Source organism: Girardinichthys multiradiatus, chromosome 1 (assembly GCF_021462225.1).
Source record: "Girardinichthys multiradiatus isolate DD_20200921_A chromosome 1, DD_fGirMul_XY1, whole genome shotgun sequence".
Classification (NCBI taxonomy): domain Eukaryota; kingdom Metazoa; phylum Chordata; class Actinopteri; order Cyprinodontiformes; family Goodeidae; genus Girardinichthys; species Girardinichthys multiradiatus.
Genome location: NC_061794.1, coordinates 31046555 through 31065690, shown reverse-complemented (window position 1 = coordinate 31065690; position 19136 = coordinate 31046555). Strand labels below are relative to the sequence as shown.

Below are 19136 nucleotides of genomic sequence, written 5' to 3'. Positions count from 1 at the left end.
ACATATCAGAGACAATACTTTCTGTGTGACTGGCATCCTGGTTCAGGTACGTGTTTCCAGTAGAGTTATCTGACATGGACAAAAGTTGCCATGGGCAGCATTATAAAAGGAACATAAAAAAGATAAAAAGTGCATTTTTATCAGTCAGTTACTCGCTGAATGAAATTTGTGTTGCATTTTTTGCTTGTGCTGTCTGAGGAGATTTGGGACATCCTGTGTGGAGAAGGCAAACGCTTTTTGCTGCTGACATTTGTGGAAGCAGGTTACCTGGCTGGACTACATGGTCGGGCATTTTTCCTTGCCAAACATCTGAGAGGATTTCCCAGATTTTGATGGTGTCAATCAAATTGATCCAATGTGGGTTGGAGCGTAACTTAACCTGTGATGTCCTCTCTGCCTGTAGCAAGAGTGCCTCAGTGCTACGTTAAGATATACGCAGCTTGGAAATTTGAAAAAATTACATCTTCTCAAACTGGAAGGTGTTTCTGTGAATGTTTGTATCCTGGAAGCAGCCAATGAGCGGAGAGAATGTAGCTCTGAAAGAGAGACAAAGTATGGCCCAACAAACCTGATTGAGGATATATGAGAGTCAGTGAAGGAGTTGTTTGCCCATAAAAGATTTGTTATAAGATGGTGCATGTCACCATCTTATAACAATTTTAATCTTCGGTCTCAGACCAAACGAACAAATTTGGATTATATTAAATGAGGAATCCAAGGGATTTAGCTACTGAAGGTAAGATAAAAATGCTTCTAATCTTCAAACAGAACCTCACTTCAAAAATCCTTAATTATTCTGGTAAAATTTATTCATAGAAAAAAGGGTAAACATTTATCTTTATTCTAGTCAAATTAGGAAAACCAATTACTTTTAACTGTTTTACAGCAGAAGAGAAGAAAATCAAACAAATTCTGCTTTGGTCTCACATTTTGCAGTAAAGCTGCATTATTATTGAAATTATTGAAACATTATTTTAAATCTTACTCATATTTTGGAAATGCAGTGAGTCACCAGAAGATAATACTACTGATGCATCACCTAGGAATGTCCTGATATCCAATATTTGTTGTTGGTCTCCTGCCTGTGACTTTATTTCAGTGTGTTCCTAGTGAGCCCAGAGGACAGGTTTTGCATAGCCAACTTTTTTTAATTGTGGCATATTTTGGGTGCACTGTTTCCAATATTGAAACAGTGTGCACATTATTCTGTTGATTTAACAAATCTGGGTTTGTCCTAAAACAGTATTTTTAACCATTTACAATGATGTTTATTATGAAAGGGAGACTGTATTGGATGCTGAAGCGTCCTTTCTGTGGCATGTCACCTGCCTCTGAATACTTCTTCTCAGACAGCTGTTGGGATGAGCTGTGGAGTGAGCTGATGAAACACTACTTATTAGATTTGACAAGGTTCAAGGGAAGGGTTAAGTTTATGAAGCAGAAGCACAATATTTTCTACACGACAGGTCTGCATGAAGCGGAACAAGAAGCGGTAGAAAATGACTGACTGAGGTCTCCATGATTAACTTGAACCACACTGCAAATTGTGTCAAATTATCAAAACGTCAAAAACCGGTATTAAAAATGGTAGCATTAGCCTAGCATTTCAGCAAACTGCTCTGGATGGAAACATCCTCAGCAGGACCATGACAATTTTATTGAAGACTGTAGCTGTATGTGCTGAGTTAGATGTGTGCTTAGGATGCACAGTAATGCATGTTTTAAACAATGTTTTGTCAAAATATTACAGTATCTTTCCTAATCCTTCTTTAAGTAACCTGTGATTGAGCAGCAAATTTATGTCTGTTGCTGTCAAGAAAATGGATAGAAAAGAGTGCAGCGTCATGAATGCCACTGGTGAATGAATTTCTTGGCATTCTCAATTGTAATGTTGAAAATCTAATGCTGGTGAAATGCAGGGTAATATTTTACTGTACTTTAAAGCTACTCAGATTTTAAGCGTATAGGGCACTGATTGGGTATTTGTTTTAGCAAATGTTTATGATTAAATGATTCAGCCACAAAATATCTTGATCAGGAAATTCCCAGCATCAACCAATCAGCCATTGATCAAATTCAGTAATCGGCAACTCTTTTCTGTCCATTAAATGCCTGACAAATAAAACATTCCACTTCTTCTGCATTGTAATGCATCTAAAGGAAGACAGCGTAGTCTTTTAAGCGCTTTGTTTTAAGTTTAGTAAAAATCAGATAAAGGTTAGGGACATATGCTAATTGTTTAAATATTAGTACTCTTGTCATCTCTTCAATTTCTGTTGGATCTACCACAATTAATGAATTTAATTAATTTACATGATTTCTGTCCTTTAATGTTGCCCTTTAACATGTAATTGTTGTCTTGAAACTGATTAAACAAAGTAATTTGTGTATTTTACATTACAGTAATTGAAAAGAAAATTTAAATCACATAAAACTGAAGATGGCAGGAAGCAGGTAATCAGTATAAGCCAATAAAAGCTTAGTCGATGTATCTCTACATGAAATTCAAGGAAGTTTAAGAAGAGAATTCTGATTAAAATACAATGTTTTGAAGGAAACTTTTTTCAAACTGACTTTGTACTCCTGCTGGAGACAAGAGTGCTTTCTGTTACTGCAGAACAAATGTCCTCTAAAAGCTGAAATTCTATTGAAATGAGATTGCAAAGCTCAGGATTACATCCGAACCAACAACCCTGATAATCAATCAGTTTGATCAAGTACTATCAGTTTCTCGCAGCATGGGAAGGCAGCACAGCCTCTCTGATAACAGCGAAATTCTTTTTTATGTTAAAATTTACCTCATAGCATTTATTTATACAGCCGTTTGGATCTTAAAATTCAGTTACTGTATGAGGAACTTTTAATGATGCAGCATGTGAATTACCATGTGTTTTGCAAGACAGCAATATTGCATGGCTGTATATAGGTTGCAGATATTAATGCATCTGATTCAACTGTTTCCATTCATCTTTGTTCAAGTTCAAATCTATTCTTACAATACGTTTTAAAACAACTGTAACACTCAACAAAGTGCTGTACTGAGGTACAAAAATCACTGTACCCACCGTTTTTTTCACGAAGCATTTATTTTTTTGTATTCTTAAAGCCTATCAAGGAAAGTGTTGTTTATCTCTTTATTCCTGTGTTCAGCATTTCAATGAACAAAACTGCAAAAAAAAACTGTAGTGGTAATCACAATTTCAGTTAGCAGTTCTAAGTGCTGTAAAACTCCATGTCACACTCTTTTGTCTTAAAGAAATGAATAAGTGCCCAGGTTAAAATCAAGACTACATTTCTCTCTCTCTATTACATTTAACCAGTTTTGGCTTTTTTCCTTGCAGTTAGCCCAAGGTTTCATGCCTCAATCAAGTGATAGGCAGGGGAGTTTGACACAGGAAGACTGCACAGCTCTGAAAAAAGTGACAAGTTCAGCTCCTCTTAAGTGCAATTGTTTGCAGAGAGAATGTAGGAGATGCACTTCTTGACTCACTGCATGAAAGCTTGAGTAAAAAATATATTTTTCAGAATAGTTAGTTCTTGCTAACAATCTTTGACACAGTGGCATTAAATCCTTAAATGCACATGTTTACCCTGATTTTCAAAGCTTTGTTTTTAAGTCTGTCAGAAAAGGAAATAGTTTTTCCAGACAAAAAATAATTAAGTGGCTCTCAGCTGAGAGTACAGAATAAGTGAATGAGAATACTCAAGAGCAAACAGGCCGAAGGCAAGCTATCAGAGGTGTGACAGTTTATGTATTCTAGAGGAGGGGGATAAACACTCGTTTTTGGATGATTCTGAATCAAAAAACAAACGGCATAGCTGGTTTTCTCATAATGTTAATTTAGAACGTAATAATGAGAAAAGCCAAAGGTGGACGTGCATAAAATTAGCCCACAGTTGAGCAACCAGCTGATCATTGAGAACCATGTCACCTCAATATTTAATCTGCAGTCACATTGTAGCCTTCTGAATTGTAATTGAATCTTAAAGTTCCTAAAATTTTTCACACGTAGTTTATTGGTATTGAAGATTTTCGGTATGTGCCTTTTGGTTCGACAAGCATCCTAACTATATACAATGTTATTTTTAACATTGTGTATAACAAAGCAGAATGTTTGAACTTTTAAATGGTAGCATATGAGGCAACACCAAAACCAATCTGCATGGTAGACCTATATTCTAGGCAAAAATGTGAAAAAACAAGGACATAAAACATCCTGAGGAAAAATTATGAATGTATTTGTACAAATGCGTTAAATGTGTTTAAACCTGTGTTTTGTGGGTGCTTTTAATTTTGAACCTAGATGCAAAGGCAGATCTGCTTCTAAGATTTCTTCTCTGACCATATACAGGTCCTTCTCAAAATATTAGCATATTCTGATGAAGTTCATTATTTTTCATAATGTCATGATGAAAATTTAACATTCATATATTTTAGATTTGTTGCACACTAACTGAAATATTTCAGGTCTGTTATTGTCTTAATACGGATGATTGTGGCATACAGCTCATGAAAACCCAAAAGTCCTCTCTCACAAAATTAGCATATTTCATCCAACCAATAAAAGAAAAGTGTTTTTAATACAAAAAACGTCAACCTTCAAATAATCATGTACAGTTATGCACTCAATACTTGGTCGGGAATCCTTTGGCAGAAATGACTGCTTCAATGCGGCGTGGCATGGAGGCAATCAGCCTGTGGCACTGCTGAGGTCTTATGGAGGCCCAGGATGCTTCGATAGCGGCCTTTAGCTCATCCAGAGTGTTGGGTCTTGAGTCTCTCAATGTTCTCTTCACAATATCCCACAGATTCTCTATGGGGTTCAGGTCAGGAGAGTTGGCAGGCCAATTGAGCACAGTGATACCATGGTCAGTAAACCATTTACCAGTGGTTTTGGCACTGTGACCAGGTGCCAAGTCGTGCTGAAAAATGAAATCTTCATCTCCATAAAGCTTTTCAGCAGATGGAAGCATGAAGTGCTCCAAAATCTCCTGATAGCTAGCTACATTGACCCTGCCCTTGATAAAACACAGTGGACCAACACCAGCAGCTGACACGGCACCCCAGACCATCACTGACTGTGGGTACTTGACACTGGACTTCTGGCATTTTGGCATTTCCTTCTCCCCAGTCTTCCTCCAGACTCTGGCACCTTGATTTCCGAATGACATGCAGAATTTGCTTTCATCCGAAAAAAGTACTTTGGACCACTGAGCAACAGTCCAGTGCTGCTTCTCTGTAGCCCAGGTCAGGCGCTTCTGCCGCTGTTTCTGGTACAAAAGTGGCTTGACCTGGGGAATGCGGCACCTGTAGCCCATTTCCTGCACACGCCTGTGCACGGTGGCTCTGGATGTTTCTACTCCAGACTCAGTCCACTGCTTCCGCAGGTCCCCCAAGGTCTGGAATCGGCCCTTCTCCACAATCTTCCTCAGGGTCCGGTCACCTCTTCTCGTTGTGCAGCGTTTTCTGCCACACTTTTTCCTTCCCACAGACTTCCCACTGAGGTGCCTTGATACAGCACTCTGGGAACAGCCTATTCGTTCAGAAATGTCTTTCTGTGTCTTACCCTCTTGCTTGAGGGTGTCAATAGTGGCCTTCTGGACAGCAGTCAGGTCGGCAGTCTTACCAATGATTGGGGTTTTGAGTGATGAACCAGGCTGGGAGTTTTAAAGGCCTCAGGAATCTTTTGCAGGTGTTTAGAGTTAACTCGTTGATTCAGATGATTAGGTTCATAGCTCGTTTAGAGACCCTTTTAATGATATGCTAATTTTGTGAGATAGGAATTTTGGGTTTTCATGAGCTGTATGCCAAAATCATTCGTATGAAGACAATAAAAGACCTGAAATATTTCAGTTAGTGTGCAATTAATCTAAAATATATGAATGTTAAATTTTCATCATGACATTATGGAAAATAATTAACTTTATCACAATATGCTAATATTTTGAGAAGGACCTGTAGCATTTCTCTGCACGGAGACAGTTTGTCCACATTTAAATGATGCACTCTGCATGTATTTAACAGAAAGCCTATTTAATTGACGTTATGTATTTTAGAGTCAGAACAAATACCATTGATTTTTCAAAGACAACAGCTGTTTGTATTACACAGATTGCATGGGGAAATATCTGCTGAAGGCTGTTTTAGCACAGGAGAAGAAATAAAGAAAAGAGTTTCAGTTTTTATCTTTGAATGAATTTTTAAAGAAATACATGATTCCGCTGACTTACATTCTGAAGTGTTTGTTGCTAAAAAACAAATAATTGCAAACATATATCAAAATAGGTGCACATTTCTTTCATCTGCTAGAATCGACAGTTGTGTTTGTTCACGCATGTATTTAATGCAATCTGTTTTATAAACCCTGTGCAGAAAAAAAGCCAATGGTATATGCAAAACAGTGCAAAAACTCCTCTTCAGGGTGTGTGGATCTTTGGCTAGAAGACATTATTTGGACGTACAAGAGCAGCTAAAATTTTGGGGCCATTGGTGGCAGCTGGCATTATGTGTTTTTCGGTTCTATAAATCATTTGACATTAGGCAGCCTGGTGTCAGAGAGATTACTAATGTCTGAATGGGTGTTGATTCACATCTGCACATAAAAACACAATGCTGGCAAGATATGTAAAAGCAAGGCCACAGTTAAAAGCACAACAATAATTTGTGCAGATTTACACAATAACAAATACACACAACATCAATCAAATCCATCCTCTAATTACACTATTTCTTATTCACACAATTAAAGAGGAGGGAAAATTTAGGAACTTATGAAGCAGAGAATAGATTCTAAACAGTGGAAGGTTGAAGAATGCATGTTGAAAACTTGATTGAAATGACAAGATATATGATCCCATAACACCTCAGTGTGTTTGGCTGTTAAGATGTGCTAAGGCACTTCTCGCTATCAGTGGCCGAGAATGGCATCCGCATAAGACACTGCACTCAGATACTGTGGTGTGAACCAGATCTGTGTGTGAAGAAAGAGTTAACTGCATAAAGGGGAAAGATAAATACATTACTGCTTCACTAGTTGCCGTGAGTAACATAATGAACTCCTAATCGCTGCTGAGGGTGTAATTCATCTATGAAATCAGCTGCAAATTGAGATGAGGAAAATCAGTTTCTGATCTATCTCATGCAGGAGCTTAGCAGGAAGGATATTGAGCGGTGTGTCTCTCAAAAGGTTAGGAGTAACACTTTCCTGTCTGCACTGATATTCTGTCAGTGGAAAACTTCCCTTTGGCTCCATCGTGTAACCATGGGTCCGCCAAGCGGCACGCGAGTCAAAGCAGATAAATGCATCTGTATTCTGCTCAGCCACGGCACTGATAAGCAGTGACTAATGCAGAAGGTCAGAATGTCATATTTTCAATCAACTCTAGCAGCACGCTATGTCAAATGCGTCGTTGAGTGCAGTTGTCAAAAGATGGAATGTGTTCACCTCCTCAACTCCACGCCATTTCTGCACATTTTCCTTCTCCTCCAGGTCCTCATCATTCTCCTCCTCCACCTCCATTTGACTGTCTGCCTCCCCAGATGAAAGGAATAATAGTATATGCTGAGCCCTGGGCCTAAGCACTAGGCTAATGGCACCTCAGGCACTTCAAGATTTTGAAGTTTCCACTCTTCCTCCACCTTTACATACTTCCTTCTCGCAGTCGAGAAGCAAGTGTGGGCTGTTGCACAGGTCAGAGCAGTTTACATGCATACCCATGTAGACTGTACAGTGTCTCATAAAAGTATTCATACCACTTCAACCTTTTCATACTTTGTCACATAACTGTGTAAAAACAACACAAAGTAATGCTTGTAATAATAGAAGGAAAATTAAGCAGGATTTTCATTTTTTTATAAAAACAAATCTGATAAGTATGGAGTGCAGGTATATTCAGGCACTATGAGGTTATTCTTTGTAAGACCATGCTTTGAGGCGAGTACCGCATTTTTGGGTTAAGTCAATTTGAACATCTAGAGACTGAACGTTTTGCCCAGTCTTCTTTTCAAAATTGTTCAAGCTCAGTCGGATTAGATGGAGAGCGTCTGTGAAGATCAATTTACAAATCTGACAATTAGATTTAGGCCTAGGTCCTTCTAACACAGGAATTTGTTTTGATCTAAACCCTTCCACTATTGCTCTGGCTGTAAGTTTAGGGTCATTGTCCTGTACAGTGAACCTCCTCCCCAGTCTCCAGTTTTTTTGCAGTTTTCTTCCACTGCTGTGGTGATGTGTCTGTTGATGTTCTTTAGGTTCCATGCATTTTCCATCAACTTTGACCGTTTTCCCTGTGCTGCTGAGGAAAAGCATACCTACAGCATGATGGTGCCACCAAGTATAAAAACATTCAACATCAATATTTGTTTGGTTCATTTAACTTTTCTTTAAATTCTTGCATAAAAATTGCCTCTTCCTCTTAGTCTGCAGCAGTCCTTGTGTGTGTGGTTGTACCTTTAATTCAATCAGTTCATCCCATCTCAGTCTTAAAATAGTTGGTATTCTAAGTGTTCATATTTAATAATAAGAGCCTAACTTTAATTGTTTTTGTCTTGCTGGAGGTGGCAATACATACTTTAAAGGGGACATATCATGCAAATTCCACTTTTTAAGCCTTTAAATACATTTTGTTGTGTACTTGGAGTCTGTTGGAATGCAGAAAAGTTGAATTTAGTCTCTCCAGGTGCTGCATAGATATCTTTATATTCTGTTTGGGTCATATTTTTCAGTCCGTACAGTTTTCTCTGTCATCTGTTACCTTTTTCCAACTGTTACGTCACAGTATTTGCCAAGGAAAAGCTAAACAAGGTCATGGACTTCCAGCTAATCAATTTCATGTATCAGCCATTTTCATTTCTCACTGTGATTTTTTTTTTGTCCAAGCTCAAGTATGCAGACACTCCAAGAGGATATGTTTGGTTCAGTTGTTGGGTGTATTAACCCATACAACCTATTACACTGTCCCCCACCATCAGAACCTGTTCAAAGTGCCTAGTTAAATTTAATTTTTTATGGAAATGTTCCCACATCAGTGGGAAATTCCCATTTTTACACTTCAAGGATGAGTTCTCCAGCAACCTCCGCCAGTACCGGCCCGGGGTTTTTCTTTATGAAGTTTGCATGTTCTTCCTGTATATGCGTTGGTTCTCTCCGGGTAATGCAGCTTCCTCTCACATTCCAAAGACATGACTGTTAAATGGTGTTTCTAATTTGCCCCTAAATACGAGTATGTGTGTGTGCATAGTTGTTTGTAGTGTGCGTCTGTGTTGCCCTGTGATGGCGACCTCTCCAGGGTGTGCCCCGCCTCTCTCTTAATTACCACTGGAGACAGGCACCTCTTTGCGATTCTGCAACAATAAGCAGGTATAGACATTGGATTGATTGAATAGTGCTTCATAAGATGTTTAAACTTTGGAATATTTTTTTATAACTTAAACCTCTCTGCAAATTGGTCTTCAGGATGCTGTTTGTTTACTAATGTTCTCTGTCATATCTCTGAGGCCTTTATTCAACAACTGTATTAACACTGAAACTAACAATTAATCATTTCCTTCCACTTCACAGTTATGGACTAGTTTCTGTTGGTCTATCACATAAAAATCCTAGGAAAATTACATTAAAGTCTTTGGCTGTTATGTGACAAAATGTGAAAAGGTTGAAAGGGTATTTTCATTTTTGCAAGGCACTGTGAATGTGTCTTTTTATCTTGTTCTTGTGAATGCTCATATGTTAGGACACAACAAAATGAATGCTGCTAGAAATCAGACAAAAATTTGTGAAAGAAAGGAGGAAGCGATACAAAGAGACAGGTGGTGACAGAGTGAGAAAGCACAACAGAAAGAACTAAATGGACTCACCTTCTCTGCTGACTGGGCTGTGCCAAAGAAAATTGGGATGAAGGCCAGCCATACTATGCAAGTAGTGTACATAGTGAAGCCAATAGGTTTGGCTTCGTTGAAGTCTTCTGGTACATCTCTCGTCTTAATAGCGTAGATGGTGCAGGTCACCATCAACAGGATGCTGTAGCCTAAAGAGCAAATTATTTGTAGGTCTGTGATGTCACACTTCAGGACTCCTCGGGCCAGCATGGGGTTTATCGTTTTTTGCTCATCGTAGTCAACAATTGTGTTCGGCGGGTCGACAGCAAACCACACAAGCACCCCTAGAAGCTGCACAGAGATGAGGCTGGAGGTGATGGCGATCTGTGAGGTAGGGCTGATGAAGCGCGGGGCCGTGACCGTCTGCTTGCCCTGCTCAAAGATCCGATATATCCTGTTGGTCTTGGTGAGGAGGGCTGCATAGCTGATGCACATGCCAAGGCCTAGGAAGATCCTCCTGAAGGCACACACAGCTACATCAGGCTTAGCGATCATGAGGAAGGTGATGATGTAACAGAGGAAGATGCCAGTTAGCAGCACGTAGCTCAGTTCTCTGCCAGATGCCCGCACTATAGGGGTGTCATTGTAGCGCACGAATGTCGCCATCACAAAGATGGTGGCAATAATACCAATCATTGCCAGAAAAACAGGGATTATTGCCCAAGGAGAGTGCCACTCCAGCTTTATGATGGGGATGTGCTGGCACGCCGTTCTGTTGGAATTGGGCCTCATATTGTATGCACATAATCTGCAGGAAGTCTCGTCATACTGGTATTGGTAGCCGTCACAGAGCTCACAGATCCAGCAACATGGCATGCCCTTCACTTTCTTCTTTCTCTCCCCAGTTTTACAAGGCAGACTGCACACCGAGATGGGCACCTCCTGCTCCCCATCTGGCCACTGAAGCTCCTCCAGCTGGGAGAGATGTGACACAGGATGAGGAGTTAGTAATTGTGAGATATGCAAGCGACTGCAAAGGGAATCTAAAACTTGTAGGATACATGGCAGCGGTATGCTGCTAAACACAACACATTAACCTCCCACAGCTGACAGAAAGGATTAATACAGTACAAGATCATTCCTGCCAATTTATTCAGGGGATTGTCTTTTTAATACTTGAAAGTAATTGAAATCACCATAGCAACAGAGAATACCTTTGTTCAGCGAAGTAAAAATAAATGTGAAACGCAAAAGACATTAGGTTTTAATAGACCTGGTGAGGTATGAAATACGTGATGAGGAGGAAGGAGAATGGGATTTGGTTTTGTAAAATGCAGTTGTTCAACTATGCTGACCCATTTATATTTATAATCTTGTCATGAAAAGAAAAAGTGCAGTATACACTAGCACCTACACTGCAAGAAAGTCATAAACACAAAGGCCTTGAGGTGTTTATGATTTAAGCTCACACTATAGTTTGAACATACAAGTCAAACTAAAAAAATCCACTGAGGAGTGGATTTACATATTTTGTTAGAACATTAAAAAATTCATACCACTCTGAGCAGATGTTTTGATTTATTTTGAAAGTGCTCTGAACTTTGGCTTTAGAAGCACTAGAAAATGAAAGCTTCTCTAACTCAGTTTCTCAGCAAATCAGAACATCAACAGAAGAAAAATAAATCAAACCTCAGTTGTAAAAGATATGATACTAAAATAAATCGCTTGATCTCCGACATACTGAAAGGCTGTTTACATCTGACATTAACTTGCATTTTGTTTCACCCAAATTGATGTCCTGATGATTGGAAATACTATGATTTTCAATACTGTGGTACAAATACCACCGGTGGTACCTATGCTGCCTTTAGTGGTACACAGAAGAAATTCTGGTAGCAGTTATTAGTTCGATAAATAAGAGCAAATGAACTGTGTTTTAGAGCTGAAAAGCAGCAACAGCTAAAGCAATGAGTTGTTCAAGAACCCTGATCTTGATCTTTGAAATTTCTCAGAGAGAAGTGCTGCTGACTACATATGCTCACTCACTATCCTAACCATTATTAGGAACACTAGCCACTAACAACGTTTTTCTATGCCTTTTGTATATTCAAACACTGTAACAGCAGGTTTACAAAAGGAAGTTTGAGAAAGCTTTAATGAGATTAAATTATTCATCCATCCATTCATTTTCCCTTTCAATGGGAGCGAGGAACGGTCAGTGATAAACCTCACATTTTCCCTCTAGAAATTTCAAATTCAGACAGTTTTTTAGCCATATTTTTACAATTCCATTTTGCATTTATAACATAACAAAACACGCAGCAAAAGTCCTACTTTGATTGCACCTCGGTTTCAAGAGTACTGGGACTATTGTATATTCTGAGGTGGTACTCATGCTGCTTTTGTCAAGCAAAATAAATATATCCATGACTTTTTCTTTTAAAACTTTAATTTCAGTGAGCTGAACAGAAAACCTATTGCATCCAGCTTGTCTTTCTAACCTTTAGCAAAACAAAAAAGTTAAAATGTTTTCATTCATCTCCTGGGTTAACTGGTAATTCCTTCCACTGAACTTGGAGAGTTGAATAGATCAAATCTTTTGTCCCCAAAGACATGTTTCACCAAGTACAATCAAAACTCAGTGAGGAATCCTTAAGAGTTTGAAGACAAGTATGGTCCAACATGTAGACTTCCAAACAGACTGTACAATTTTGTCCAGGTTTTCAATCAAATCATCAAAAAAGATATCTATATATCTATATATATATAGATATATAGATATATATATCTATATATATATAGGGCATATATGAATTTATATAGATATATATAGATATATATCCTATATATACATGTTAACACTGTAAGGGTACACACAAAGCATTTTTGTGAGAAAGACGAAATACATAAAATAATAATAAAATTCCAAATTCTATCAATATACACCAGAAAGTATATAAATAAATAATTGTCAAACAATAAAAATAAAAAAAAACAATTTTCAAACTATTTAGGGAATACATAATAAAAAACATTAATTTAGGGAAAAGCTTGACTGACTGTAAGAGTTTCAAATCTGTCTTAAAATAATTGACTCAGCTTCTCTGCACTTAGAGTGTCAGGATTTAAGAAGACTCCAAAATCCTTGCTGCCCATCATCATTTTATAAATGAATTAAAAAGCAGCAGGGTGGTGTTTAAAAACAGTGTTGCATTGATTAAAGCGCACCGCCCTTGCTTTTGGTGGTAAATACAGTATGTTTAAGCAACATTTAAGCTGCCTATAGATTTGTAGTTTAAAAGTAAAAGCTTATCATAAGTTTAAATGCCTGATACATTTGAACACATTTTGTTGAGTTGCACAGGTGACAGGGACACTTCATGCAATCTACTGGGTTTCCTTAAACAGCAAACTTAAAAATAAAATGATGTAATTAACTGAACATGACGGCATTATGTTATAACTAGGACTGAGTTTGAATCTGTCTACCTAATTTCATTTAAATTCTCTCTCTCTCTCTCTCTCTCTCTCTCTATATATATATATATATATATATATATATATATATATATGTATATATATATATGGATAAAAACTGGATTGCTTTGTTTTATAAGATGCCTTTAGACGTTTGTCTACATAAATAGACTGAACTGAATTTAAATTAAATGGCTGTAGTGTTGAATAAAGTTTAATTAGACCTGAGAATCCCCAACTAATTTTAAACCAGGCTTTCACTACATTCACCCAAAGTAATGAATAATTGTTAATATTATATTATTATTAATGTAAAATAACCCGAGAACACAAGTGTTTTACACTGACTGAAGCAGTTGGTCCACATTCTGAGGGTCAGAGGACTTTTTCTCCCATGTTTCAGTTGCTCATTGGGTTTTAACTTGAACGTCAGCATAGAAAACACCAGTAGTTTGTTTAGTCCAGAGTTATAAATTTAACTTGTGGTGGTTAATAAGAATATACATTTATTAATTTGTATTTTACTTGCAGATTTAAAAATGTCTCCTCCATATGTGGCCAATGATTACGATTAGCGACCTGCACTTATGGAGCACATCCACACACAATCACATCTGCAGAGTTTCTGTGATGTGTGTCTGTGTGATGAACGTGTTATTTCTGAGCTGTCCGGATAGATTATCAACTGTCATTTATCAGGGGCTATGAAGGTGCCATTTGTTATTTGGACGATGATGAATGGTGGTTTGTAGGAAAACCTCCTGAACGCACGCAATGTGGAGACAGTAATGAGACCAGCAGCTCTGTTGCCATGGAGGCGACAAACAAGGTTTTTTTGACACCTTGAACTGGTAGTTTTCTTTTGGGTTTTGCTTTAGTTATTAATTCTGCAGAAAATTGGAGCTTCTGTGAGCAAAAACAGGATTACCCTCACCTCTGAACTCTGAACAAAATGGTTGGTCCTATTCCAGAGACCCCTTTCAGTTATATCAGTATATAGGTGTTAAGAACATACTAAAACATTGCACAAGGAAATGTTTTTTATTGCAACACAATTTGAAATAAATATATGTACAGACTTTTTTTTTGCTAAAACTAAAATGTTACAGTTCACCGAACAAATTTTAATATCATACAATGATAACAATGATGACATGACTAAATACAAAAAAGGCAACTTTTAAATGATTTTTTCAATTCACTATTGAGAGAAAGAAAATCCATCCAAACCAACCTGGCCATATGTGAAATGTTATTTTCCCATGTTGTTAAACCATGAATTACCGGGGATTAATTTCTCAAATGTGCGGCCATCAGTTTGACTTTACGCTCAAGCGCACTTGTGCAGCAGGACAATGTTCAGGCAGTGATCTAAAACCATATGCCTTCGCCGAAGAAAACAAACAAAACAGGTTTCGAAGTGGCCTAGTCAAAGTCTGGATGTAAATCCAATTGAGATGCTTAAAAAAGTAATCAAAAACCCTCCCATATCTGCCCTACTTCAGCTGTGTCTTGTCTTTCTTTTTGGAGCCTCTTTTTGCATATCTTCCAGCTGACCAAATCCAGAGTTATGGATTTGGTCAGCTGGTCTCTCAATGCAATTGATAAAATGTTCTCGACGAGAAGACAGGGTGAAGGGGAACCCTCTTCTCCAGACGGGACATTTTTCTCCAGATACGCGATGGACTCCTGGCAGAAGTGGAGGATTGTGTGTCTGTCGATATTGTCAGTCGAGGATGTCAAAGATGTGTACACAATTGAATGTTTGATAATAGGATTTCTGCTCTTTGGAGTTGGTGGTTACCTGGTTTTGTTGTCCGATGAGCTAACCCCTCCATCCTACTTCCCTATTTCTAAGGGGATTGCTCAATCCAGCTCTCCATCCAATGGGTCCGGACTTCCCTAGACCTGGAAGGTCTTGCTAAGCAGGTTTACTGGAAAATCTGTTCAAGCTGGTGTCGGGAAATGACACGCCTAACCTCTAACAGCCTGCATCCAAAAGTCTCGCCCTTCTTCAACTGGTGGTCTGGACGACCGAGTAGCCCACAGCAGTCACCCACTCCTCGACAGTCTATTCTGTTAATGGCTGCTCATTCCCTATTTTACAACTTGCAATTGGTATATGGGTTAGGCTGATTTTAGTGGCTCGGCACGAGCCCCAAGGACATTGTTTTAACAAGTCTGGCTTAAGGCAACCTATAAAAACCTCTTAAAATCATTTGGAACCAGGCAACAAGACCTTTTACCACAAACGAAAACCCAAAAATAAGGTGACTCAAATAATTGACTGTTCACAATAAATTTAGAATTTTATATGCTTTCTTTAATTAGTAATGCTTTTGCAGGGGTCAGTAAGCTTAAAAATCAGCAAAACCTAATAATTTGAATAATAAAAATAAACCAATCAACCTAACCTATCTTTCCCCAATGCTGAAACTGGTAAGGCTGAAGAGGCTTTGGAGACGGAGGCTCACCATGGATCCGAATGGAATGATTTCTTTAGTAGGCAAGAGTGATTTTCTTCTTGGGTGAAAGGCAAATCTTTAGTTTTCTTCCTCTACGTGGACAGGCGCTGATGGTTGGGGTTTCGATGGTCAAGTTGGAAAAAAAAAAAATTGTAAAACATTTTTGAATTTTAAAAGAACAGAAACTTTGTTGGCATATGTTTCAAATGTCGGTAGCTTCCAGAGGCTGAATAGTAGAAGGAAACCTTTGAGGTGTAATTGAGGTTGGTTCAGGACTTCCAGAAGCCTGAAACTTAGAGCAATCAGTTGTTCACTGACCAAGTTCACTTCAGTTGTCTTAGTAAAAATTCAACAGATGAAATTGAGATTCTCAATTTTGAGTTGCAGCTCTTCTCAGGGCACACGGGCTGATCCTCTCTATAATGCAGAATTGTCAGCGGGTCTGCGTCTCAGGTCTTCTGATTCATCTGAGGCTTCTTGTTCGCTTGGTCTTCCGCTATATAAATAAACTTGACTTGACTTGACCTGACATTCATTTAGAAAAAAAATCCCTCCATCTGCAAAGAAGAGTCGGTCACAATGCTCTTTGCCAGTTGTTGATAACACTTGATGACATTTGTGGTGCCAAGGGTGGTGCAGCAAATTATTACGTTTTGGGGGCGGTTTCTTTTCTCATACAGCCATGTTGGTTTGGATTGCTTTTTTCCTTGATTCGAAAACTGTCTTTTGTTTTTATCTTTCTCTTTATCTGATATTAAAATGCTTAATGATCGGAAACATTTAAGTGCTACAAAAAATTCAAAAAGAGAAAAAAGTTGTTCTTTCTTTCTTGTCGGCTATCAGGATAGAATGTAATATTTAAACATTATATAATCAAGTCTTTCCAATTTAAAAATCAGCTTGTCCCCAGCTCTAAATCTAAACGAGTAGAATTACATTTTTATTGGTTAGATAGATTTATTCTGCATACAATATTATTTCATGGGATTAAAAGGCTTTTTGATTCAGGTGAGGAATCTTCTGCATGCACCTAAAGTAATATTACATTTGCAGTCGTTTTTTGGGGGTTAAAATGGTTTCCTGAGCTTCCAAACACTTTTAGCCATGTAGTTTAATTTAATCTGACAGAATGCTATCAGAGAACCCTGAAGGTTATGCCTGAAGGAAAGTTAATGAGCTTCAGAAGGAACATAAAAGGTGTGTGCAGTATTTAAGATTTCAACTTCCAACATCAACATCTTCAGTAACTCTCCTGTCACAAAACTGAACGTATAGTGTATGGACTGACACCTGAGTTTAAAATAAGAGCTGTATTTTTCCTCTACTTTTTGCTGTCAGTTTTTTGACAGATGCAGTGTAAGCATAATGAAAACCTTCTCTCACTGCTACTTCCCTGCGTTTTAGAGTCAATCCTTCCTATCGAGGTTTTTCTGATAAACTCTTGGCCAAGGATTCCTTCTCCTGGTCAAAACGCATCAGAACATTTATATAACATGCTGAATGTAACTAGTTGAAATCCTTTTATCCCTTTTTGCACATTCACTTTGAAATAGTCAAGTTTCTTTTCCCTTTTCCCTTTTAAAACCTGCAGATAACATAAAACATTAAATTACGAGTAGAAACATTTCTTTAAAGTCTGGCTTATGTAGGACTTGGCCTTTGGCACATTTCAAGTCAACACATAAACTAAAAGATTTTTGTTAATGTTTCTGGATTCATACGTCAAGGGAAAAAAAATAACACTTGAAATTATATCCTGAAACATCTGCTTAGTAAATTTCACATTTATTTGCTCAAATGGATTGAAAAATATTAATCTCTCTTGTTGGATTGCACATTTTCTGCAACTAACACATGAATTAGAAATGGTGTATATACCCTGAGCTGGAGAGTGTCGGCCCACTGTCCCACCAACTTGTACTCTGGGCCAGAGGAGTTGGTCAACTGGAACTGGAACAGGTCATAGCGTCCTGGAGCGTCACCATTCTTGTTAAACACAACAGATGTGCCAGCGCTACCTGTACAGAACAAAAGGGAGAATGCAACAAAAATAAACCAAATGAAAAAGAAAATTAGATGCAGAAGTGAAAGCAAGCAATACTTCTTCCTACAAGACATAAACAAGATACTTTGACCTTTTGTTTCAGACTGCATGGTGACCTCAGAGGAGTCTGTTCTTTACAGCCTCAGGACCTACTTCTGCAACATTCATAAAAACATATGGGAGGGGTGGCAGGCTAGTTTACGCTCTATTAATCAATAAAACAAGTGATTGTCTTCCCTTCTTCCTGCTGCACAATGACGGCTGAAAAATAAGTATTCACATTTATACAGTGTTTAAATAATGTGTACTTTAAGCTCTACACACACAGCCCCTTCAACATGTTTGGCACCCCATTTTAAGATTCTTAAAAAAAGACTTAAAATAAAAAAAATGTATACTTTGGTGGCATAAAAAACATTTGAATCATGAATTTTTAAAATCTAAATAACCTGTGATAAAATTGTTGGCATTCCCAACAATTTGCATAAAATAGATGTCACTGACTGAACCCTTTATGATTTCTACTTTATGTTTTTATTTTGATCGGAGTGTTGAAGAATTTTAATTAGCAATTGACAGCTTCCTTTTTCCCTGCTGTTATAATAAGATGTGAACTAGAGGCTTATTTGTCTTAGACCCTCTTCAAAATGAGAAACACAGGAGAACATGCTGTTCAAGTAAAGCAATTGTGTTGCTCTAATAAGATCATTGAGCAGGACTCTATGTACGATTGGCTGCTATTATTATAAAGAAGAGTAATGATTTTTGAAACTTTGTAATGCACAAAGCCGATCCAGTGGTAAATGTCTTTTGTTTTGGTAATGAGGTCTAGTGGTTGGATTTTGGTTAGGTGTTTTCAAAAGAGAAAGCAAACCACAAAAACTGGATGGATCAATTAAACATGTATCAATAATAATTTGTGTGTTGTGAGTGTTGCGTTTACAACAAATATATTTCTGTATTTATAAAGGTAAAAGCTTAGCTTTTAAATTTATGTTTAGTAGGTTTACAATTTAACTTAGATATTAAACATTTGACTGTGTTTTAGCATGTATTTCAACATGTACCACATTTTGTTGGGTATGGATCTGCTCACCCTAGTGCTGTTTAAAATAAAAACAAAGCTCCACGGTTTGAAAGCATTGCATTTCAGTCTGCATTTTAGTCTATGGTCAACAACGGGGGATGTTGGGAGGGTAAACAGGTCAGCCAAAGCATCATATGGTCCCCATCTGCTCTCGGTGTGCACTGCCTTTTCCTTCAGCTGAGTCCAGAATATTTCTCTAATTAGTTCAGTGAGGACTCTGGACACCTGAAGGGTTATACATGTTAAAAA

At 37.9% G+C, this 19136-nt stretch overlaps 1 protein-coding gene across 3 annotated transcripts in view; it reads right to left on the bottom strand.

Moving 5' to 3' along the window:
* LOC124872272 (metabotropic glutamate receptor 7-like) overlaps positions 1-19136 on the bottom strand; it is a 143719-nt gene that overhangs the window by 18844 nt on the left and 105739 nt on the right. For all 3 annotated transcript variants that reach the window (XM_047372058.1, XM_047372077.1, XM_047372067.1), the window contains exons 7-8: positions 17635-17774; positions 9854-10789 (exon numbers count right to left, since the gene is read on the bottom strand). In XM_047372058.1, the coding sequence (XP_047228014.1) occupies positions 9854-10789; positions 17635-17774 (1076 nt within the window). The remainder of the gene's footprint in view (positions 1-9853; positions 10790-17634; positions 17775-19136) is intronic.